General features: G+C 58.1%; 2 protein-coding genes across 2 annotated transcripts in view; one reads left to right on the forward strand and one right to left on the reverse strand.

Annotated features, from left to right (window-relative positions):
• Positions 1-24,767, reverse strand: part of SND1 (staphylococcal nuclease and tudor domain containing 1) — a 229,299-nt gene that overhangs the window by 9,296 nt on the left and 195,236 nt on the right. The gene's annotated exons all lie outside the window — the stretch shown is intronic.
• Positions 16,149-19,108, forward strand: LRRC4 (leucine rich repeat containing 4). Its single transcript, XM_081212143.1, has one exon. It carries the CDS (start codon positions 16,612-16,614, stop codon positions 18,562-18,564), a length of 1,953 nt encoding a protein of 650 aa, XP_081068269.1. The 5' UTR covers positions 16,149-16,611; the 3' UTR covers positions 18,565-19,108.

Below are 24,767 nucleotides of genomic sequence, written 5' to 3' on the forward strand. Positions count from 1 at the left end.
AGGGGGAAGCTCCAGGGACCCTCCGCAGGGCGCACCGGCAGACCTCACAGGAAGCCACGGGGTCGCAATGGCGCAGGGGCCCCCACCTCTCTCTGCGCCTGCCGGGGCAGTACCCCTCCCCAGGTATGCAAGGGCCACTGCAGAAGGGCAGGTTGGAGACCACAAGGAAGGGGTCAGGCAGCGCTGTCACCCCCTGGCCAGCACACCAGGAAGGGGGTCTCCCAAGCCTCCCACATCTGGGTGTGGGTGAGAGGGAAGGAGCCAGCAAGAGACACTTGGAAATGTTGGCTGCTGGCTTCTCTTTCTCTCTCTGCACGCCCCCCCCCAACCCCACCAGCAATTGCTTTCCTTGCAAACATTCTGCAGCCCTGCTGGGGAGTAGGAGAAGAGCCAAGCCATTACATTAGTTCCTTGCTTTTTCCACAGGAAAGGTCTCAAAGTGACTTTGCAAGAGAAAATACTACCAGTCACAGCGGCTGCCTATTGCTGCCGTCTCCTGTACCAGAGGCAGAAGACCAGTTGCTGCTGAAGATGAGTGGCCTGCGATGGAGACACTCCTGTGCTGCTTCCACCTGGGGGGGGGGGGCACAGGGTGCTGGATGAGACCAAGGCCTCTGGTCTGATCCAGCATCAGTGTTCTGGGCAGGTTTCTTGAGCACCAGCCTTTCCTGGCCCTCACCCAGGAAGAGGGTCTGCCCAGGAGCTTCCTTCTCCCCAGAGCTAAACAGGTAGCCTGCTCTGAACTGGGTCCCCCCCCCATTAAGTCCTGTCTAGGAGAAGCAGCAACTGCTTCTGTAATACAGGGAGACAAAGCACATGAATGAAATATGCAAAGGAAAACATCAGACACTCCAGCCACTTTCCGAGCAGATTAGCATTTGCCCGCCATTCATAATGGATCTGCCCATAATTAGCAAGAAGCAAACGGTGCGAGAGGAACAGGCAGCTCTGCGCGGTGGGAGAAGGAGAGGCAGAGGCGGCCTGCCCAGTCCCAAATGCCCCCACATGCAGCCTGGGCAGAGGGGCATCTCTGGAAGCTTCCTGGGCACCTGGGAGGCTGGCGCTGCCAGGTTGAGCAGGAAGAGGGGAAGGCTGGGAGGGGGGCTCCCACGCGACCGTCTTCTTATCCAGGTGGCAAAAGGATGGATGATTCTCCTCGCCTGCAGTCAGGGGGCAGCCCCAGTGCCCTCACCTCTGTTGGGCCGGCAGCACCTGCCCAGGAGGCATGTGCCCTGCAGGGCTGGCCCGGCCATTTGCCGAGATCCAATCTGGGGGAGGCAACTACAGCAGGATTCCTCACCCCACCCCCAGACAAGAGGCAGAACAGATCACTCCAGGTGAGCCCTGCCAGCGAGCCATCATGCCTGGCACCGGCAAAGGGGCAAGCCAAGAGGAAACCGAAGCCAAATAAATATCAGGGTGAAAAATTCCCTCTCTTTCTTTTGGCAGGAGGATAAGAGGCGTCTGTTTGGGGGGAGCCCAGCTGCTGAGCAGAGAGAACCCAGAGAGCAAAACCTGGGCCTGCTTCCCCTGTGAGCCTGAATAAAAGCAGCTCAGGACTGGAACCCTGCCCTGGGTGTCTGGCCAAGGGCGGCCAGGGCCAAGGGAGGGTGCCCCCCGGGGGTGAGGCGAAGACAAGGAGCTGCCTGGTCAGCTGGCCTGGAGAGGAAAGCAGCAGACCAAGTCCTGGGGCTCCAAACCATGAGCGCAACCTGCCTAAAGGCTGGGCAGGATGCTCTCATGTCCACCCAGAGGCAAGTGGCCCAAGTCAGCTGGGCCTTCTGGGAAGCCTGGAGGAGTCCCACAGAAGGTGGCCCCAATCCCCCAGTGAACAGGCTCCAAGCCCAGGAGGTGCGGCTGGGGAGAAGAGGTTCTCAGGCCCTTCTCCCCCCCCCAGCTGCTACGCACAGAAGAGGACGAAGGCCAATGGCCAAGGAAGCCCGAGGCTCGCCCTGGCCTGTGGGCACTTTCCACCCAGCCCCACGGATCCTGGACGCCCACGGCTGCAGCTGCCTCCCCGCCTTCCAGCTCCTCTCGCCGTTTAGGCTTTACTCAGTTGTGAAAAGGCTTTTGATGCATAAAGCGAAGCACTTAGCAGAGAAGCAGGTTTTTAAACTGCTGCACGGGGAGGAGGCGGGAGGGGGAAAGGAGCGGCAACAGCAGGAGGCAGCCTGGAGGGGCTTCAGAGCCCACCCTCTCCAAGGAACACCCCCCACTGGGATCTCCCGCCTCTCCCTTTGCACCCAGAGGGGAAGCTGCCCACTGGGTCGCCTCCCCTTGCCATGAGTGGGGAGGGAATAGGGGCTGGATGCTCACAGGGCTTTGAGTGGCCTCTTGAAAAATTCAAGTGTTCTCCGCTTCCCGAAGGCAAGCCGGGGGAGATCCACTGCGGCGCAGCGCAAGCAGATCATCGTTTTGCAACACGAACCACTCAAGTACGGGCTCACCCAAAGGAATCTCTTGAGTTCATGAGAAGTTCTGCCTTGGCAACAACAAACAAATGTTCAAAGCACGAGGCTCCAAAGAGAAATCAGGACCACACAGAAGTCATAGAGTAAGATCTCTGGCAGACAGACTGGCGACGGGTGAGTTTCCCCATAACTGAACTTCCATGCTAGAAAAGGTTTACTCTGTTTCCTTTGCACCGGCCGTAATCTGGAGGCCGGCTCTGCTCTCCTGCCGCCTGGGGCAAGGCGGGGGGCCCCTGCAGGTGGCTCTGAGCTCCCCCCCCTTGTTGTGAAAATGCTTCTGCTGGTCCTCCGCAGGCCTTGAGGGCCTGGCCTCTCCCATCAAGCCCTCTCTGGCTCTCCTCCTCTTTTTCCATCGGTCGCTGCTGCTTTGGGCTTCTTAAAAAAACAGCCGTAACCCACCTCGGATGTCCCTGAGAGAGACGTGCAAGGCAGGAATGCTTAGGAACAGAATAAGCTCCCTGGGTAGCCCCACCGCCTGCCCCCTTGCCGTGGGTCCAAAGGCTTCCTTGGAGCCAAGGGACGCCTGTGTCTGGGCTGCAACACACCCTGAAAGCTCTGCGTGCAAAAACAGGTCGAGGGAGACCTCGGAGGGTCACCTGGAGCGCTCATCAGGTAATGTTGGGGGCCACCCCAACCCTTATCCTGCAGACTTTGATTCCAAACTTTGCAATTGAAAAGACACGATTTGTCACCGTAAGGTTGCGGAAATTTAAAAGCCATAACCATCACACAGGCCAATAGATTAGGAGGCGGAATGGCATGATTAGAATAACTATGTGCTCCAGATATCCATCTTATTAAACTTAACGGTTAAAAAGCACTCTCCCCTTGCTCCCGCCCCCCCCCCCTGGAGACTCGGCTTATGGCTTCCGCTCTCCTCCCAAGGCCCATCCATCACCCTCTTTTCCTCCCCCCCCCCCAGGAACCAGGCCTGGAATTACGAACCGCTGAGCGAGAGGCAGAAGTTTTAAATTAAGTATTCAAAGGCGGAGGTGAGCCGTGAAAATGATAACAGGGGTTGTAAGGCAGAGAGGCGAGATTTACAATCCCCTGTGTGGGGGGAAGCCGTGACGGATCAGCACCGGGGTGGGGTGGGGAGCCAAATGAGGAGGGGGCAATGAATTTTAAAAGGCAGATGGGTCAGAAGTCCTGCCAGTTGGAGTGATAAAAGCGAAGTCGCTGAGAATCCGGTGCTGCCATTAACGTCAGCCGTCTTGTATATCTTATATTTACAGTATGCACACGCAGAGCATGGTCTGTGCGCGACAGGCTCGCCTTTCAGTCTGGATCCTGCAGCCTCACCGAAGAAGTTGCAGAAGAAGTCCAGCGGCAGGCGGAGAAGGTGCGGCTGAGATGGTCCCCTTTCCGAAACCTCTGGCCCAAACAGCTGCCCATCAGTGTCTGCAGCCAAGGGTCTGACTCTGCAGAAGGCAGCTGCTGAACCCACCTCTTCCCCAGCCTCCCAAGCCCCTGGCAGACGGGGAGAAGCTTCTATGGGAACCCTTTGGGAGGGAACTCCCACCTTCCTCTCCACAGAAAGCCAGGACCCCTTGCCTTTTGCCCAAGGCAGTTTCCCTTGAGGAAAACGCTCAGCCCAAGAGGGACCTTCACCCAGCACATGGCACCCCAGAGCTCAAAACCTCCCAGACCCTCGGGCAGAGAGACCAGTCGCAAATCCCCACTGCTGACCCCGCCAAGAACAGGGCTGGAATGGCAAGTTCCAACCGGGGGGTGGGGGTTGGATGAAGATGATGGACTACGCCGAAATGGCGAAATTACTTGGGGAAATCAGAGACCAGGAAGAGAGGAAATTCAAGGGGGATTGGGAAAAATTATAATGTATTTAAGAGAACATTGTAACCAACTAAAAAAAACAACCTTGGCAGGATTAGAGTAATGCTTGTAAAATACAATGGGAAAATGGTTAATAAAATTTCTAACAAATTAAGAGAAAATAGGATAAGCCGAAGGAAAAGGGGATGGACCACGGAAACCAGGGGAGGGCGGTGGGAAGTCAAGGGATTCTGAGAATCCTAACTGCGAAGGTGAATGATATGTTTAAATTGAAATTCGTTATGTAAAATCTAATAGAAAATATTTATATATATAAAAAGAATGGTAAGTCCAGCAGCCCTGAAGAGAAAGGGAGGATGGAGCAGGGAGGGGAAGGAGCTGGCCTCTGCAGACTTCTCTGGGGCAGGCATGGGCTGCCACGGGGGCTCTCAGCCCAGGGTCCCAGCCCGCCCACCCACCTCCCTGTCGCCTACCCAGAGGGAGGCTTGCTTCCAGCCGTGGGGCTGGCTGTCAAGGCGGCCGAGCGGAGGAGCCTTCAAGCCCACCGAGTGATTGACAGGGCTCGCTAGGTAAACGCGCCAGCACTTGCCTGTCACGCTCAAGCCTCATCCTCTGACAAGTATCTATTAGTACCGGAGTTTATACACATCTCATGTCAACCCCCCCTGCTGGCGAGACGGCCCCGGACGCAGCATGGACACGGCGGGAGGAGGAACGACTGGGGAGCCAGGACTTGTCAAAACCTCTCCCTCCAGCTTCCCAGAAGCTGCCTGCTTGGGGGGCTCCTCCCACAGCATCAGATTCATTGGGGGGGGGGAGCTTTTGATGCCCCGCAGCCCAAGAAGCCGGCAGGGTGTGTGGCAGATGAAGGACCAGGATGGAGAAGAGTCGCATCTGACGGCCGGCCTGGCTCCTGCACTCGGTCTGGGGTCAGAGAGCGACGGGGCACAGCCAGGAGCCGGCGAATTCTGCAACCCGAAATGCCGCATGCAAGGAGAGAGACACCCCCCGCGGCCGCCACATGTGCAGCTTATCATTCTGCCTGCGCACCTGGCCTCCCTTTGTGTCTGTTTTGGGGAATGCTTGTAGCTGCGTCGATTCAAAGGCTGCCCCTCTCCCAAGTGAATTCCGCTGGCGTTTGTAAAGTGATAAGCATTGCAGATTCTTCCCGACACAATCTGGTTTCTCCTTCCCGGCCCCCAGCTGGGGAGCAACGCCACATGCCTACTACCTGCCCAGGGGGATTGTCGCAGATCCAAGGCAGAGATCGAGAGGGGCAGGTGCAGGCTGCTGAGGAATCCGGGGGGGGGGGAGAGGGTGGCATGACCCCCCTGCCCAATTTGCAGGGACAGAACGGCTCCTGGAACCCAAGCCTCAGGCCCAGAATGGTTGGCGGCAGCCCCACAAACCGGCCACTGGTCCACAGGCTCTCTTTGCCCAGGTCTTCTCCTTCCTTCCTTCCTTCCTTCCTTCCTTCCTTCCTTCCTTCCTTCCTTCCTCTGAAGCACCAATCCTTTGCTTAATGAAGTTGCCCCTGTAGCTCTACCCCGTTCCTAGAAGGAAGACCTTGTCTCTTGTGTGAAATGAAGGAACAACAAGGAGGAGGAAAGAGAGTCTTCTTGCTGCCTGCCTGGGACTGAGCCAGGCCTCTCTCATACCCTAAAGCAGTGGTTCTCAACCTGTGGGTCCCCAGATGTTGTTTGACTACAACTCCCATCATTCCTAGCCAGCATGACCAGTGGTCGGGGTGATGGGAGTTGTAGTCCAACAACGTCTGGGGACCCACAGGTTGAGAACCACTGCCCTAAAGGGACAAGGATGAAGGAAAAACGGACACGAGTCTCTCAAGGGATGGGGAGCCCTGACTCCCTCAAGGAAGGCCAGAGTTAGCATCAGGAGCGCCAAGAACACCCACCTGGGCAGCCCTGGACCAGGAGAGGAGCAGGTGACCAGGGAGCCCCTTGAGAGCCCTGCAGAGCCTGTGGTGCCAAGGGCAGGAGAGGGCAGGCAAGGGAGGAAGGAGCTCAAGAAGCAGCGCTCCCCCCCCCCCCACAGTCCAGAGGCCTTGGAGGTCACCTGAGGAACGTGGGCTGACTGGGCTGCACCATACTCAGAAACGCAGTGAGCAACCTGTGGGGTCACCTGCACCTGCACAACCAACTGGCCTCAGCATCCCAACGGTCCAAAGTAAAACCCTGTGATGCTCACAGATCCGCCCCTCCAGTGGAAGGGAAGCAGCACTTGGGAGTGAGGCAACAGCCCCTCCTCAGCTCCCCATAAAGCCCTGCTTCAAAACTGGGGTGCCTAAATTATGCCCCACATCTGCACACAAAGAAAGCCCATTGTCCTCCTCCTCCTTCTCCATGCAACAATGGTGGAATGCCGAAGAATAGGCTGGCTTCCCAGACAGAAGTTGAGGGCTTCAGGAAAAAACCCCAAGACCCCCAACCCCCCTCCTGTGTCTCTTTACTGCCTGCTATGGGAAAGGGGGTCCTGACTTAGTGTCTGGGTCCAGGCCAAGGCCCCCCTCTGATCACACAGGTTTCACGTGTGATGGAGCCGCAGCAGAAGCGAGCTAGTGGTTTGGCCAAAGCTCTGGCTCCCAAGGGCCCCAGCTTCTAGAGAAGCCCCAGCAGGGCGTCCCACCCCCCAGCCAGCCCCAACAGAGAGGGAGGGACAGAGAAAGAGAGCCAGAAGCAGACCTTGGCAGCCCCGAACATCTGAGGGATCTTCCTCATGGAAAACCCATGAAACAAGCACAGGGAAGCTGCAGAAGGAAGGCCCCCCACCCCCTTCAAAAACACTGTCCATCACCATCTCCCAGGACCATCACAAACTCGCTTCCTAAAGAGACATCACCTTGCCAACAAAGGTCCAAATGGTTCAAGCTATAGTTTTCCCAGTAGTGATGTATGGAAGTGAGAGCTGGACCATAAAGAAGGCTGATCGCCGAAGAATGGATGCTTTTGAATTCTGGTGCTGGAGGAGACTCTTGAGAGTCCTATGGACTGCAAGAAGATCCAACCTCTCCATTCTGAAGGAAATCAGCCCTGAGTGCTCACTGGAAGGACAGATCCTGAAGCTGAGGCTCCAAGACTTTGGCCACCTCATGAGAAGAGAAGACTCCCTGGAAAAGACCCTGATGCTGGGAAAGATGGAGGGCACAAGGAGAAGGGGACGACAGAGGACGAGATGGTGAGACAGTGTTCTCGAAGCTACCAGCATGAGGGAGGCAGTGGAAGACAGGAGGGCCTGGCGTGCTCTGGTGTGGCGTCTCTCCCCCCCCCCCCGGAGGTACTCAAATCCAACCCAAAACGCAGCAGAAAAGCCCTTGCAGGGAGAAGTGCTGCATCGGCAGCAGGTAAGCAGCGTTCAAGGAGACACACAAAGCGCCTTTCGTTAAGCAAACTAAGCAACCCTGCGAGATCCTGGAGGGGCTCAGGGCAAGGCTGCTTAATGCAGCAAGTTCAAATGCACTGGAGAGAGATGGAGCAGAGAGGCGAGGGAAGGGGGAGAGAGAGAGCCCAGGGAGAGCCAGCCCCGGACTGCTGCAGCGCACAAGGCGAGCCCCATCACAGCTGGGGGGCGGGGGCTGGGAGGACAGAAAGGGTCTTTGGTTTGCCGGTTTGCCACTAAGAAGGAAGAGCAGGCAAGCTGTCATCACGAGGCATTAAACCACAAGCTTGAGATAAACACACCAGCGCCAGCCTGCAGGAGACCTCAAAGGGGGGGGGGCTGTGCCCCCTCCCTCCCGAGGCTCAGAGAGCAGCTCCCTGAGGTCCCTGGCGTGGAAAGAGAGAGCCAGAGGCCTCTCAGGGCCGCGATTTGGCTGCCCTTGGCAAATGGAGGAGCGCAACACAACATGGCCCAGCGCGACCTCGGAGTGTGCGAGAGCAGCAGGCATCAATTATAAATAAAGAGCCGGCATAGATCCCAGACCAGAGGGGAAAGGAGCCGTCTTTGCGGGGCCCACAGAACCAGCCGCCTCCAGGGGGCTGCTCTGGGAGCCCCTGCCTTTCCGAGGCCACAGACCAGCACACCCAGAACCCCCGCCTACGTCATGAGGCAGCAGCCCAGTGCCAGGAGGCCACCCCCACCCCACGCTGCTGATCGGTACCGATTCCCTACGCATCTCATCGATCTACTCTGTCCTCAGCTTTAAATAAAACATTCCGGCTCTGATTGTCGAGGGATCAACAATCCTTTTCCGCTGGGGGCTCCTAAGGCATCGCTTCCAAATGGGATACATACACCAAGGGTTGGGGGGGGGGCCACAGAGAGCCCTAGCAGGGCAGGAGCCACAGGGCTGGGCTTTGGGCTGCCATGCTGACCCACCTTGCAGGGTTGCTGTGAGAATGGACTTCGTGAAGCACACACAGTGCTCTCCAAGGTCTCTGCAAGTGCCAAGGACTCTTCTAAATTAAAGGGAAATGCAAAGCCTCTTGGAAGGGCTGGGGTGAAACTCAGCCTGCGTTGAAGGCTGGCGCATTTGCATGGGGGAGAAGGCTGTTTCCTCGACTGCCTTCCTGACCTGACCTGCCTCCTTCCTTTCTCTCTCTCTCCTCAGACGCGGAGCAGTGAGCACGGCTCTTGGGAGCTCCACTCTAGTTAGCTGCAACTAGGATCTTTCCTGTCCAGCCGTTTATTTCCTACAATAATCTCGGCTTTCTCGTTTTACATACTCCGAGTCTCAGTGCGGTTACATCAAGGGTGAAACATGCTCCTCCAGGCAAGCGTTTCAGTGCGCTCTTCGACTTCTGCTGATGCATTTAAACTCCAAATGCCATCAGGTGATGCGGCTCAGCTTGGCGTGCAGATACAGGAAACACAAAACCCACCTTAAGACATGGTGGGCTGGACTGAACTAATGCAGCCGCAAGCCAGCAAAAGGGCTCCAGCCAGCGCAACGGGGCTTCCTCCCCTCCTGCCCCAAATCCACTGGGGGGGGGGAGGAGGAGAATCCCCAGAGCAACAGACAAGGAGCGGGGGTGTCTTTATGGCAAGCAGAACTGCTTGCGCTGATAGACAGTCATATTAGCACCAGGCTCAGTCCCACCCCCCTATTTCCCCTGCCTCATCAAGAGGCATAAGACCTTCGGCTTAGAGGTCCAAGGACACCTGAGGTGGGAGGCGTAGCAGAGCTTGAAGGATGCTGCCCATCGCCACACCTGAAGGGATGCTGGTGGCCTGACGCTACCTGGGGCTCCCAAAGGCTGCTCTCGCCTCCCCCTGACTCTTTTACAAAAAGGAAAAGGCACAGGCCCGAGGTCAGAGCTTGAGGGGGGGGGGGAAGACACACCAATAAAAGCCTCTGGGGGCAGCTAGGTTAGCACAGGCTGAGAACGGGGAGCCAGTTCTGGAAAACGGCGCCTGAAGACCAGCCCCCACATTTCCCAACACAGCTAGATCTGTGTGTCAGCTTGCACTTCCGGCCGTGCAAAGACGCCTCTGTGTTCTCCCCCCCCCCCATCTACCTGCTCTGCAGCCAAGGAGAGAAAGCAGCTTAATCCCTGGTCCATTTCCACAACTGCTTCCCCCTGGGGGGTCCCTTTCTGCTCAGGCATGCAAGCACACCATGGCAATTCCCCCCTTCTCCTCAGGAGCAAAAAGGGAGGCAGGTGAGGCGCATGGAACGGCATGCTCAGCCTATCACGTTAGCTGGTGGGAAGCCAAAAGCTCCTCCACACGCAAGATGTGCATGGCATGTCAGTGGCAAAGCACAGTCGCCCCCAGTAAGGCTGGTAACTGCGGGGCTCTGGATGGATCCCCAAGCGGGGAGCTCTTCTCTGCAAGAGGACAGCCCTCGTGGGAGGCGGGCGAGAGTGCGCCTGTGCCAGGGACGAGTGATTGATTATTCCTGCCACTTTCTGCACTCGACCCTCGCCTATCACACCCTTATCTTATCAGGACAGGCCTGATAGCCTGGAGAGACCTTCAAGGTTGCTGATCAGGATCAAACAAGCTAGCCAGCAAGCAAGGAGACAGTGACGGAGCAGAAAACTTATGGGGGGGGGGGAGGAAGAGAGAGAGGCAGGCTCCAGCTCCCCCTGGGAGAGCAAGAGAATCCCCTGGGGGAACAACACCCACCCAGAGAAGGGGGGGCCTTGGACAGTCCCCCGGGGGCAGCCTTGCCAATCGCAAATGGCTTCCCATGGTTGGGGAGATGGCATCCCTCGTCCCGAGCCCCCCCCCAGAAGCAAATGAAATGCAAATGTGAAGCTGAAGGCAACATGCCACGAGGAGGTGGGTCAAATCCTGATGGCCTCCTTGTGCTGGGCCTCCAGCCCAGCGGCAGGAAAAGGTCAGAGGCGGTCTCTCAGGATGGGGGTCCCACTCCCAGTTAAAAAACATGGCCGCGAGGGTGCTGAGAGTTGCAGGTGCATTGTGGGTGGGGAGGAGGGAGAGATTCAGTATGAAACTGTGATGGGGGGAGACAGAGGAGCGTCTCACCTGGACAGAGGCAGGGCCCTTTGCAGTGGACATTTCGGCTGGGCTTACGAAGTGCAGGGATAAAGACAGCTCAGCCTGGCTTGGCTGGAGGAGGAGGAGGAGGAGATTGTGACTGCCGGGAGAGCTCACTTTTATGGGATTCGCCTTTTCCCCTTGTCCTGTTTGATGTGGGTGAAAAACTCCTGCATGAACTGCTTAAGGCGAGCATCACGTTGATGCTATTGACACTGGCCAATGCGAACTGAACCGTTGGCATGTTTTATCATTTAAAGCTTTGAGTGGCTTTCAATGAACTGGTGACTGCTGAACAATCAAAGCTATAGGGTAGTATTTTCATTTTTTATTATTATTGCTGCCTCCCGTGCGAACAACGTATTTGTGGGGAAAGCCAGCCAGGAGCCATCCGGCCACGCCTCTCGCTCCCAGGAGAGGCAGCCGTGAGCTTTCCCACTGCCTTGGGACCCTCGGTGGCTGGGCTGCTCTCGCCCATCGCTGCTTTGCTAAATGGCGGAGGAACCGAGGCCTGCCAGGAGGCGGGAACTGTGCCCCCCCACCCGGAAAGCAGCCGCCTTCCCCCCATGGCTCGCACAAAGGCCCCTTTGAATGCCGTCCCCAGAGCGGCAGTGGCAGCCGTCCAAGTGCACAGGCACGCAGGTGGCATGCAAACCAGCTCCAGCTGACCAGCCCTGGCCCAGGAGAGGAGGAAGCCAGCTGGCCAGGGCAAGGTGCCTGGGCAGAGGTGGTGGGCAACTCCTCCCTCCGCCTCACCCACCAGGAGGGCTTGGCTCTGGCAGTCTGGTGGAAAATCACAGGGGGGGGAGAGAGGGAGAGACAGAGACAGAGACAGAGAGAGAGAGAGAGAGAGAGAGAGAGAGAGAGAGAGAGAGAGGGGCGGCTTTGGTCCAGTCCACTCCCCCCTCCAAAACAAAAAAACCCAGAAGGAAGCACAGCGACTCAGTTGTCCAAGAACAGAGCTGGCAGGGGGAGGACTGAGTTCACTGCTAGGACCCCCCCCCCCATTTGCATCTTGCCCTCCCCAAGGTCTGTCTGGGGGTGGGGGGAGAGAGAAGGACAGCCGTTTTGACTTCTCCACTGAGCGCATCAAGGCCACAAAGGAGCCAGAGACAAGCATCCTTGTCAAGCCTTCAAGCGCTAGCTGGGTTGCAGCAGAGTCCTTCCCGCCCCATCAATGCCTCTGTTGTCCTGGGCAAGCCCAATTCTTCCGCTGCTCTTGGGCCTCCCTTTGGGAAGACGGATGCTGGATCCCAGAGGGCTCCAACTGCTGCGACGGTTACCCAGGAGCAAGGGCACCTCTGGGCATGTGCAGAGTACGGCCCCTCCATGATCCCCGAGTCTCCCCCCTCCCCACCAAGGACAGCGGCAGGACAAGAGGAATGGCATTGAATTGGCTTGAAACCTGGCACCACATCGCAGGCTCCCTTGGAAGAAGCGTCTTCCCATCCCAAGAGGAGAGCCGGCGTTCTGGGACACCCCCCTCTCTGGGACACCCCCCTCGGCTGCTGCCTCCCTCCCAACTTCTGGCTGGGGATGATTTACTTGCATCTTCAGGAGCAAGTCACCTGCGCACCGAAGGGCTGCTCACCATCGCCACATGCTGGGGAGGCGCTGGGCCAGCTGAGTTACGGCACCCAGGCGGGGAGCGGTATTTATAGCAGACCATAAATTTCCTTGACTCCTAATAAGTTGAGGTAATGGCTCATACTTTAGTGCTTTTTGCTGTGATTTCCGAAATGCCTTTTAATTAGGAGGAAATGGCAGGCTGGGCTCTGCAGAGACGCTTGATCTGCCACACCCACCTTGCACCCAGTCCCTCACCACTGATCTCTCACCCCGAACGACAGCCAGGCCAGGAGGGACACATGGTGCTCCGAAGGCACTTGCCGAGCACTCCCAGCCAAGGCAGGCAGCAGCAGGGCAGGCCAGCAAGGACAAGGGCCAACCAGCTGGCTTCTCCCAAGCGCCTCAATGGGTTTGTGTGTGTGTCTTCGCTTGCTGCTGCCTCCAGGGAGGAGCTTGCTCTCCACGCCTCTCCTTGGCTCACATCTGGACCAACATCCCTGCCCACTTTCTGCAGGACAAAGGGCAGGGCCCACACTTGACAAGCAGGAAGCGCCAGACTCAGCCCCCTGGCAGCTCCAGGCAAAAGGGACCTTGGGAGTCCGGGGCTGGGAAAGACCCTGGAGACCGCTGTCAGTCAGAGGAGACCAAGCGGGGCTCAATGGAGCAATCCGTGTCCCACCCTGGCACAAGGCAGATTCCTGAGACAACCGCTGCTCAGCTGGAGGGTGGCACTGGGCAGGTGCGCAGCAAACGGCAGCTAAATTGAACTGCCAGAGGACTTCAGGAGGAGGAGAAACACCCCGGGGAAGGGACTCAGAGCCTTGAGCCCAGGGGGCAGCAGCCAACACCCATTCAGGTGAGGCTCACCCTCCTGCCAACGCCAGCCCTTACGAGGAGCCTCAAAGAAGCCCAGCTGCTGGAAGAGGCCAAAAGGGAACCATCTTTCAAAGGCTCTAATGCGAAGCCCACAAGCAAATCATCTCAGGGCAGCGGGTCTCTCCTACAAATGGTATTCAGTGGTTACTAGGAGCACACAGCCTTGGCGACTGGGAGCCACGGATGCCGCATGCCCTAGCTGGGCTGCTGTTAAGGTGCCCTGAAATTCTCACACAGTGGTTTTACAGGCTCAGTTCTCCATCTGAAAAATGGGAATAAAACAGCAGGCTTCCTGGCAACAGGTTTGTCGCAAAAGACTAGCAAACACACTGCAGAGATGCGCTTTGTAAACGCAGGCTGAAAGTGAGTGTTTCAAGGGTAGCTGGGCTGCAGCTGACCTGCAGTCTGCACTGCCAGGAACCGGATGGGACCCCGCTGGAAAGCCACTGCAAGCTCAGGAAGGACCCAAGAGCAGAACCCCTTCTCTCCGTTTGGGAGGGCGGGCTGAGCCCCTCAACTTTGCAAGAGGGGAGGCCTTGCAAGGAAGCCCTGGAGCCCCCGGCCAGGGTCTGCCTGGAGAAGCAGCCGATACAATGCAATAATAACCAGGCAGAGAGAAAACAGCCAGCGGAGGAAGAGGAAATTTTAATTTCAGAAATCAGTTTGGATTAGCCACACTCTGGTGCAGCTGTGGCACGAGAGGCATCCAAGAGACCTTGTCAGGGGAGCAGGCGGCAGCATCAAGGGCAGCAGAGAGGGGCCCGGGCTCTGACGGGCACAGCTAAGTCTGGCCTAATTGAGACAGATGAAATGTTGGGCTGCCTCGGGGCTTGGCCCACTTCCTCTCCCCACCCCGACTCCCCCAAGTGGGGAAGGGCCACAGTAGCTCAACAGTGGAGCACCAGCCTTGCATGCAGAAAGCCCATGGGCTTCCCAGATGGGACTGGGAAGGACCCCTGACTGTTGCCCCAAACCCCGGAGAATCACTGCCAATCAGCGCAGACAATACTGAGTTGGTCTGCCTAAATAGAAAGCCGCTTCCTCTATTTCTAATCTCCGCCGCAGCCCGGTTGTGAGCCTCCAACCCTACAGATTTCTCTTCGGTGTGATCCAGCAGAGATCCTTTGCGTTTAGTCTTGCTGTGAAAACAGGGCTAAGACAAAGATTTTGTCTGTATCTTCCACTTGGCTGGAAGAGAAGACAGACTTCTCTTGCTCACACAACAGAACTTTGCTCATGTTCAGAGGGGGCACTCTCTTCTCTGCCCATTGATGCCCCAGGGCTTTGCTCTGCCTGGGGCACCTGCCTGCCCAGCCCCCACCCCCAAGCAAAGCCAGGGACCCATCAATATTTCCTGGAGAATCCAGATGCAAGACAGACAGCCCTGTCCACAAAACTGCGTGTGGCTGAAGGTTCAGTGATGGAAGGCGGGTGCCTGCCTAGGGGGGAGCAGGCATGGGGGGAGGGGCTAAGGTCATGGGGTGGGGGAAGACCAGAAGAAGACAAAGCCACCCACTCGGCCTCAGTTCACTGGAGAACCCCCCCCTCTCCTTGCCCACCCACTTTGCCTTTCCCTCTCCCTCCCCCCACCCCACCAAGGCAGAGGGGAATATAGGCCACTGGGCACCAAAGCCAGGGGGCAGCCCCAGGAGCAGCAGTTGTGCCCTGAAGAGATGGGGCCCCCCCCAGCTTCAAGTCCCACACCCCCTCCAGAGCCAGCTCCACCCAACCACCCTCCCCAGGGAGGAGCCCGCAAGGGATTCTGCCCCAGAGGCCCATGGGCCACCAGCACCCCCAGAAGGGGCAAAGGGGTGCCTCAAGGTCACGGGCACAAACTCCAGGGCCACCCCAGCCCAGCTGTGCCCCAGCTGCCGTGGGCTGATGAGGACTCAGCGCCACTTGAAACAGGGGAAAGGAGGCAGCCCACCCAAAGGAGCAGATCCCACGCTAGTTCCAGCCTCACGTCCCAGGAGGGTTAGAGGAGGGCACTAAACATGCTTGGGCAGAGCAGACCCCAGGAGGACCCTCCCCCAGCCCAAAACTCTGCTTTTCTCCAAGCCCGGCACCTGGTCCTCCGGCGCAGCCACCTCCTGGGATGTGCCCCCCACCGGCGCCCCGACCGGATCCAGGGTCCCCACCCCAGCGAGCGAGACCCCCCAGCAGCCTCTCCCAGCCCCCTTCTCCCCCCAGTCCCGGGGCGGGGGCTCCTGCTTGCTCCCTTGCCTGTCCCAGTCGTCGAGCGGCAGCTGAGCTCAGCAAAGCGCTGCTCCGCTGGCCGCGTTCCCCGTTAACCCCTGGAGGGAAGCGGCGCAGGAGGGAAGCGGGGCGGCGGCAGCGGCGTTAAGACCAGCGAGCGAAGCCTCCTGCATCACGCTAATGCTCTGCCCGAGAACACGATGCGTCAGCAGCGGCGGCGGCGGCGGCGGCCCATTCCCGTGCTGACTGAAGGACAAAAGGATGCGCGAGCAGCCCCGGCTGCTGCCGCTGCTGCCTCCGCCGCTGCTGCTGCCTCCGCCGGCCCCGGGAGGCGAGAGGGGCGCCGCCGCTAGAAGATGGTCCCGGGCTGCTCGGCTCCTGCCGCCGCCGCCGCCCCCGCGCGCCCTCCCCCGCCTCCGCCTCCTCCTCCTCCTCCTCCCGCCGCAGTCGACGGGCGAGCGAGGCGCTGAAGGCAGCAGCAGCAGCAGCAGCAGCCGGCGCGGCGGCGAGCGGGTGCCGCAGCTCTCCTCGACCTCGCCGCGCCGCCGGGGGGGCGCCCGGCTGGCCGCCAGCCCCACCGAGCCCCGCTGAGGCCAGCGCCCCGGGCTCCCCGCAGGGCGGGCGCACCGACGGGCCGGGGCCGGCGGAGGCGCAGGAGGAGGACGGCCGGCCGGCGCGGGAGCAGCTCGCTCGGGGAGCCCATGGAGCAGCCGCCCCCCGGGCAGCCCGCCGCGGCCAGCGCTGCTCCGCCTCGTCCCGCTGCCGCTGCGCCCGGCGCCCAAGGACGAGGCGCCTGCCCGCGCCTGGCCAGGCTCTCCCGGGCACCGGGCATCTGCCATGGACCTGCATAGCTGGCCGGGCCGCTCCGGCGGGCGCGCGCCCCTCTAGGAGGAACCATTTTGCCTGCCTGCCGCCCCCCCCCCCCCGCGAATCGCCCGGTCCGGCCGAGACGGGATGGCGCACCCGGGCTGAGCGCCTCGAGGGGACGCACGGACGGACGGACGGAGCCTGCCAGCGCAGAAGGCGCCCCCCCCCTCGCCGGATCGCACCGAGCAGCCCTCTCCCTCCTCTTCTTCCTCCTTCTCCCCCCCTCTCCCTCTCCCTCTCTCCCCCCCCCCATCTCCCCTTCCGATGGAGAGCGGCGCGGGCAGCCGCGCGCTCCAGCCGGGCTAAGCGGGTGGGGGGGCACTTCTCCGTTCGATGCCGAATCCCCCACGATGGTGAAGTATGAACGTGCCACACCATGAAGCTCTTGTGGCAGGCAACTGCGCACCACGCCTGGAATGCCGCCCCGCTTGCCGTAGTCTACCTCGTGGCGCAAACGTGGCTGGCGTGCGCAGTGGCGGCCGTGGCCGGGCCGCAGAGCTGCCCCTCGGTGTGCTCCTGCAGTAACCAGTTCAGCAAGGTGGTGTGCACGCGGCGAGGCCTCTCCGAGGTGCCCCAGGGCATCCCCTCCAACACGCGCTACCTGAACCTCATGGAGAACAACATCAAGATGATCCAGGCCGACACCTTCCGCCACCTCCACCACCTGGAGGTGCTGCAGCTGGGCAGGAACGCCATCCGCCAGGTGGAGGTGGGGGCCTTCAACGGCCTGGCCAGCCTCAACACCCTGGAGCTCTTCGACAACTGGCTGACGGTGGTGCCCAGCGGGGCCTTTGAGTACCTCTCCAAGCTGCGCGAGCTCTGGCTGCGCAACAACCCCATCGAGAGCATCTCCTCCTACGCCTTCAACCGCGTCCCCTCCCTCATGCGCCTGGACCTGGGCGAGCTCAAGAAGCTCAAGTACATCTCTGAGGGGGCGTTCGAGGGATTGTACAACTTGAAGTACCTTAACCTGGGGATGTGCAACATTAAGGATATGCCCAACCTCACCCCGCTGGTGGGCCTGGAGGAGCTGGAGATGTCGGGCAACAACTTCCCCGCCATCCAGCCCGGCTCCTTCTATGGCTTGAAGTCGCTCAAAAAGCTGTGGATTATGAGCTCCCAGATCAGCCTGATTGAGCGGAACGCCTTCGACGACCTGACGGCGCTGGTGGAGCTCAACCTGGCCCACAACAACCTCTCCTCTCTGCCCCACGACCTTTTTGCCCCCCTGAGGTACCTGGTGGAGCTGCACTTGCACCACAACCCCTGGAGTTGCGACTGCGACATCCTGTGGCTCTCCTGGTGGCTGCGGGAGTACATCCCCACCAACTCCACCTGCTGCGGGCGCTGCCATGCGCCCATGCACATGCGCGGGAAGTTCCTGGTGGAGGTGGACCAGACGGCTTTCCAGTGCTCGGCCCCCTTCATCATGGATGCCCCCCGGGATCTAAACATCTCCGAAGGGAGGGTGGCTGAGCTCAAGTGCCGCACGCCTTCCATGTCCTCCGTCAGGTGGTTGCTGCCCAACGGGACCGTGCTGAGCCACGCGTCCAACCACCCCAGGATCTCCGTCCTCAACGACGGGACCTTGAACTTCTCCCAGGTTTTCCTGACGGACACGGGGGTCTACACTTGCATGGTCACCAACGTGGCGGGGAACTCCAACGCCTCGGCCTACCTCAACGTGAGCACGGCCGAGCTCAACACTTCCAACTACAGCTTCTTCACCACCGTGACGGTGGAGACCACAGAGACTTCGCCCGAGAACATCTTCCCCAAGTTCACCAAGCCGGTGCCGACCACGTCCACGGGCTACCAGCCGGCGTACACCACCACCACCACTGTGCTCATCCAGACCACCAAGGCGCCCAAGACGGACCCCGCCTCGGACAACCACAACGACAAGATGCAGACCAGCCTGGACGAGGTGATGAGAACCACCAAGATCATCATTGGCTGCTTTGTGGCCGTGACGCTGCTGGCGGCGGCCATGTTGATTGTCTTTTACAAACTTCGCAAAAGGCACCAGCAGCGCAGCACCGTGGCAGCCGCCAGGACTGTGGAAATAATACAGGTGGACGAGGACATGCCGGCCTCCTCGGCCTCGGCGGCTGCCCCCACTGCTACGTCGGGGGTTTCAGGTGAGGGGGCAGTTGTACTGCCGGCTATTCATGACCACATTAACTACAACACTTACAAACCTTCACACGGGGCCCACTGGACAGAAAACTGCTTGGGGAACTCTCTGCACCCCACGGTCACTACTATTGCCGAACCTTATATAATTCAGACCCACCCCAAGGAGAAAGTGCAGGAAACGCAAATCTGACTCCTCCCCCCTCCTCAAGAAATTATTAAAAAAAAAATTGCAATAGAATGCACAAACAGAAACAGACATCAACTTTTGTACAGAGAGGTGGGGGCGGGGGGACAGTTTTTTTCTCCTCTTGTATATGCTTATATATTAAGTCTATGGGCTGAGATAAGAGAAGCAGATTATATTAAAAAAATGTAAAGAACCCCCCCCTATTTTCTAACTTGTAAGTTCTATTTAAAGGGAGGCAGCAACTACAAACAACCCCCCCCCCCCGCCCAATCCCCCAAACAGCAGCAACAAAAAGGAGAGTCAGAAATTGCCATTGTGACTTCCTGGAATAAGATCTATTTAAAGCGAAAGAAAGAAGGAAAAGGCAACAGTGAAGATAAAAAAGAAAACCACAGAACCAGGGACTAGCAGGGGGTGGGATTTGTCCTTTTTAGAAGATGTTACTTAGAATGCAGTAAAAACAAACCCGTTTCTATAGAGACACTCTTTTCTTAAAGCCCTGGAAAAAGAAAACTCCCCGTATTTACAGAGCTATCTTACTTACAGGGGGGGGGGAAGGGGGGGAGCGCACCAAGAGTTTGTACTGTGCCAAAATGTTACAAATGCAATAAAAAAGGTCATTTTTTAAAAAGAAAAAAAACAGCAGCAGCAACAGAAGGACAATTATCATAAGGGAACGAAATACTTGTATTATCAAACTGCAAAAAAATCTAAACCAGCAAGAGCCTGCCCCTCCTCCTCCCAGCGAGGGTGTGGTGGACGTGGGGCCGACCATGTGGGGGGTGGGGGGCGACCCCTGAGGAAGTGAAGGGCCGGAGGGTGGGGGGCCCCTTGGCGTGCCGCCCCCTCCTCACCCGCGGCTGGGAGGAGGAAGAGCTGCTTTGCGCCCAAGCAGGCCGCCTGGTGCCTTGCCACTGCACCACATTCCTGCGGTGGTTCTGTTTAACCCTCTGTGCGCAGGGTCCAGTGCGCAAAAACAGCTTTTTCGGGGGTGGGGGGCGGGGGGGGGGCGGCGAGGGGAAGAGCAGGAGGACGTCTTGTGCGGCCACCTGGAGGACAACCTCGCATCAGCCTCGTGCGCCGCGATGGGTGCTTGCGTGTCGGCTACCCTGTGGGCAATTTGACATATGATTGTAGAACCATGAACCAATTTTGTGCTTTTCGTTCCTTTCCCCCCCTGAAGGTGGAAGTGAGGGGCGGGGGGGGGGCGAGGGCTGCTCCTCCCTCCTCCGTGTGGGGCTGGGCTCTGGCTGCGAGGGAGCGAGTGAAGGGCACATTCCTCAGCCCTCGTCCTCCTCGCCCACTTCTCAAAAGGCAAGCGGAATGCCACAGGAGGGAACGGGCAAAACTGGCATCCTCCGGGCAAGGAGTGCAGTTTGGAGAATGGTGCTGCCCCCCACGTCCCCCCACCCTGCCTGCCCTCCGCAAAAAAAAAATCCCCCTGTCCTTTAGGAGGGGAGAGGAATGTGCAAACGGGTCCGGGCACCGTCGGATTCTTCTCTGTGCCCAGGACCCCACCAGGGGCTTCCCATGACTTTGGTTGCTCATTTCTGCTGGAGATTTGATCAAAGAGGTTGCAATCTATTGGGGGGGGGTGTTGGGGGGCAGCAGAGAGGGCAACAACAACCCAAAAGCCAGAATTATCTGACTGTAACTCTGAGACAAGTGTATTTTTGTATTTTAATAAATATTGTTAACGTTTTTAATAATGCAATGTCCCTAAAGGGTTATGCTGAATGCCAAGACCAGGGGAGGGGAGGGGAGGGGAGGGGAGGGGGGAGAGGGAGAATTAAAACCACAACCGTATTTCCAAAGGTTTTGGGGACCCAAAAACTGGCCTGCAAAGCTGGAATTGAGGTGGGCAATTTGGGGACGGGGAAAAATGGGAAGCCTAAAAGGTTCATTTCAAAAAGCAAAAAGGAAAAAAAAAGTATTTAATATTTTTTAAACTGTCAAGTAACCTTTCCTGGAATTAAATAAAACCACTTCAAGTGCTAGAACCAGCCACTCGCGTCCCGTCTATTACTAGAGCAGCGGCTGGGAGGGGGGGCACAGGGCCCCCTGCAGGTGTTATTGTATCCCCTTTTAAGGGGAGATGGGGCAGGACCCCAAATTAAGGACACCAACCCCTCCCCTGGCAACTGAAGCCCCTCTGTGTTACTGTGGGGTTGGTGGGGGGTGTATTGTGCAGCAGCAGCAGCACGGACTGCCTTGGTTCAGCTAGGAGCTTGTGGGGAGTCTGGACGGGAGATGGGGAGAGGGGCTCTTGCTGAGGCCAGGACAAGCTGTGGCTGCCCAGGCCCCCCAATTCTATGAAAGGGTTTCAGTTGCCCAGCTGTGAGGACCCAAACCCCACCAGCAGCCCATTGTGAAGGCATCCCTGCTCCCCTCTTAGGCCAAAGGCTGCTCTCCAGCCACCTCCACAACAAAAGGGATGGGGGGGCTGCACCGGAGCACCCCCCCATCCCTGCCGGATGGCTCCCAAGGCAGGCCAATGCAGGCTGCCATCGCGGCAGGGACTGGGAAGGGGGCTTTGCAGAGCTGGCAAAGAGCAGCAACGCCAGGAGGAGGAGGAAGAAGGGGTGGCTTTGGCCCAGGGGGTGAGGCAAGGACAGGGTGCCCTAGAAGGTGACCCAGGGACAGGTGTGGAAGGGGGGCCGGGCGCTCTGCTCTTCAGAGAGCCGTGGGAACAGAGGCCCCTCCGAAAGGGCACTGCAAATGTCTCTCTTTTCTGAACGACACCCATTCAAAGATTCTGCCCCTTCTGCCAGGAACCTCCCTGTTTAAGAGCGGGGAGCAAAGCAACCCCAAAAATGAAGAGGTTCTGTCACGGGGCCACCCAATTTACAGGCTTCCCGGTTTAAAATCTCAGTTTGCCATCCAGCAGGAGAGTGGGTGGGCAGGGCAGCCTCTGGAGAAGAAAGCAGTGCCAGGAAAAATGCCCTTCAGAGAAGAAAAGGCTTTGCCAGCGGAAGGGGCACAGCTCCCCTCGCCTGGCTCTGCTGGCCCGGCCACAGCTGAAGGCCACCCCAGGCTCCATCAGGGACAGCGGCAGGCCAGCCTAGCAGCAGCCCTGTGCCTCGGGGTCTGCTGAAGTTGGGGGGGGGTTATATATATACTAAACCCAGCAGCTCTCCCCCTGCTCAGACCCCTCTGGAGGTGGCACACAGGCAAGGTCCGCTGCCGCCCCTGCCCTTCTCTTTGCAGTGCCATGGAATAATTAAGCGCTGCGCCAGTGGTTTGCCCCCCCTCCCCGCCTGCCAAATGGGGTCACTCGCGGGAGCACCAGGCGCAGCTGCCGGGGCCTCCACCCCCTCCACCCCCAGGAGCAGAACCGAGCTCCTTTGTGGGGCTTGCTCTCTGGCGCACCCTGTTTCCTGCGAGCCAAGGTGCGAGGCAACTCGATTGGACTCCGGAGAGCTGGGAGCCTTTCTATGAAAACATATGTCTGATTTTATCTGTAGTGCCGGCTTTTATCGCTGGCAACCATCGGCTAATGAAACCCGGCTCGGTGCTTGCTTGCTCTGATCCGGCTGCAGCTCAGCCACAAACCTCGGGGCTCCGTGCTCCCCATCCATCCCTCCCCCTCCGCCACGTGCCACCCCCTCCCCTTAATCTCCTGGAACCATTTAATATGCATGGCAAGAGAAAAAGGACAAGGCCACAATGGTAGCAGCGGCGGCGGCAGCAGCAGCAATTGGACTGCAGTGCTTAGATTTTAATTTTGCCTTCATATTAAAAGCAAATAACGCAGCCAATTGTAGGACTAAAAGGGGGGAGGTGGCGAAAAACACACAAAGCCAAGGTCTTTTCCCCCTGCCTTTTCAAAGTTGACTCTGCGGCTGACAGTCAGTGCTTGAGTTAGAACGGGGGGGGGGGGTGGACAGGCAGAGAGCCCCGTTGGCTGCCTAGAAAGTGTTGCTCCGTGGCCGGCTGGCACTCTGGCCGGGGGCAGCCTCGCTGGGAAGGGGTGGGAGAAACGTCTTGTGATGTGGGCTCACAGAGCTTCCTGCCCACAGCGGAGAGGCAAGTCAGGTGGTCAGAGGCCTTTGTCCAGGAGGGGCCCAAGTGAGCCACACTGGACCCCAAAGGCCTTCTGTCTGACCCAGAGGAGGACTGTGAGGGTAAGGGCGAGAGGAAGGCCAGTGGAGATGGGCGGCAGAGGTGGGAAGATGGATGCAGGGAACGCGGGCAGCCTTACAGGTACCACTTGTTTTGGCGGAGGTCTGCCTTCCTAGGACAGCCCCTTCCTCGCCTATCCCAGCTGATCATGACCAAACCGAGCGGTTCACAATTCCCAAAGCAAAACACGCCGATAAAAATCTCAAAAACCACACACCGAAATCGCTAGTAATTATTATAATCCGCATTCCTAAAGCAGTAAAACAAACGAGGCCAGGGCAAAACTAGCTGCGCTCCGGATTAACACCTGAAATGTTCAAACAGGCAATTAGTTCAGAGCAGAAATGGCAGGAGCGCCGTTCGTCCGAGGGGGTGGGGTGGTTCCCCTCCTACGCCATCTGCTCCCCATCCCTGACAAAGCCTGATCCACAGGGAGGGGGCGGAGGAGGTAGCCCCCCAAGGGAATTCCTCCAGACCCAGCTCTAGATTGGGGGAGACGGGGGTGGGCACAAGCGCCCCAACCTCTAAGGGTGGCTCAAGGCGGCTACACAGTGTGAGGACAAGGGGAAGGCGGCATTTTACCCCCTTGCCCCCTTCTCTGTGAAGTAATCGACCACAGAATATGCTTCCCCTTCTTTCCCCCTTGAAATCATCGTTCTCCGCCCAAAAGGGAGGCCTTCCCCTCTCCATGTTCCCATCTCTCTATACCTCCGCTGGGTACCTGTATCTTTTAGGCACCGGGCAAACTTCCTTCTATCCACACGTATAATATACCTAGAAGCTTATACCTGATGTGCTTATATGTGTTTCATGGCGCTGTTTGGGTTGGGTTTCATATGGAAATTTAAAATGCCCAAACACCCACCTGTCCTGACAAAAGAGTCAAATGCCTGTTTTGGAACAGAGTGAGTGGATTGGAGAGAAGGACTCTAGGGGGCTCCCCCCTCCTTTTAAAATAATGTGAGTTTCAGGGCACCCATGTGCTGAGTGGTGTGCCCCCCCCCCACCATACCACACTGCTTCCCAGCAACTGAGCAGCTATGCCAATCCCCAAGCACTTACAAACTAAGAGATCCCCAGGGACTGCCAGCCTATCAGGGATGCTTGAGCTGAGATTCCTGCGTTTCAGGGGGTTGGGTTAAATGACCCTCAGGGTCCCTTCCAACTCCAAAATTCTGTGATTCTACCTGGGAGGCTTCGAGGGTGCCAGTCTCTGAAGCGAGCATCTCTTGTCACGGGTGGGGATGGCAGAGGGAGGGAGTAGGCAGAAATGGAAGCCTCCTGTGACTGTTTCTGACAAAGGTTGTAACAGGGACAGCTTACAGTCCCCCACTGCCGACCCCCATCCACATTGGCTGATGCAGCAAACAGGCGACTTTGTCACCAGGTGCCTGTGACATGGCCAAGCCATTTGCAGCCTCTCCCACTGGGCTTCTGGTCCCCGCGGAAAGAAAGGTCATGCGAGGTCAAGGCCAATGTTCCCAGCAGTTGTTGGTCAGTCAGATGGCCTGGCCATCCCTTGCTGGCCTACCTGGAGCTTCTCCACCCCCATCGTTCTGCCCGGACACTGAGGTCCAGCTCCAAGGGCCTTCTGGCGGTTCCCTCATTGTGAGAAGTGAGGTTACAGGGAACCAGGCAGAGGGCGTTCTTGATGTTGGCACCCCCCTGTGGAACGCCCTCCCACCAGATGTCAAAGAGAACAACAACTACCAGACTTTTAGAAGACATCTGAAGGCAGCCCTGTTTAGAAAAGCTTTTAATGTGTGACATTTTAATGTATTTTTGGTCTTTGTTGGAAGCCACCCAGAGTGGCTGGGGAAACCCAGCCAGATGGGAGGGGTACAAATAGTAAATTATTATTATTATTATTATTATTAAAGCCCTGCTAGATCTGGCCCATCACCCAGGTAGTCCACTCTCTCAAATGGCCATGGGAAGCCCACAAGCAGAACCTGAGAACAACCACCATCTCCCCTCTTGAAGTTTCCACCAGCTGGTATTGAAAACTACTACTACTAGTACTACTACTAATTTTATTATCTATACCAGGGGTCAGCAAACTTTTTCAGCAGGGGGCCGGTCCA

Source organism: Podarcis bocagei (genome assembly GCF_964188305.1).
Source record: "Podarcis bocagei genome assembly, chromosome: 10".
NCBI lineage: Eukaryota > Metazoa > Chordata > Lepidosauria > Squamata > Lacertidae > Podarcis > Podarcis bocagei.

Coding starts and splice junctions, on each gene's coding strand:
- LRRC4 (XM_081212143.1), top strand. CDS start 16,612: ATGAAGCTCTTGTGGCAGGCAACTGCGCACCACGCCTGGAATGCCGCC.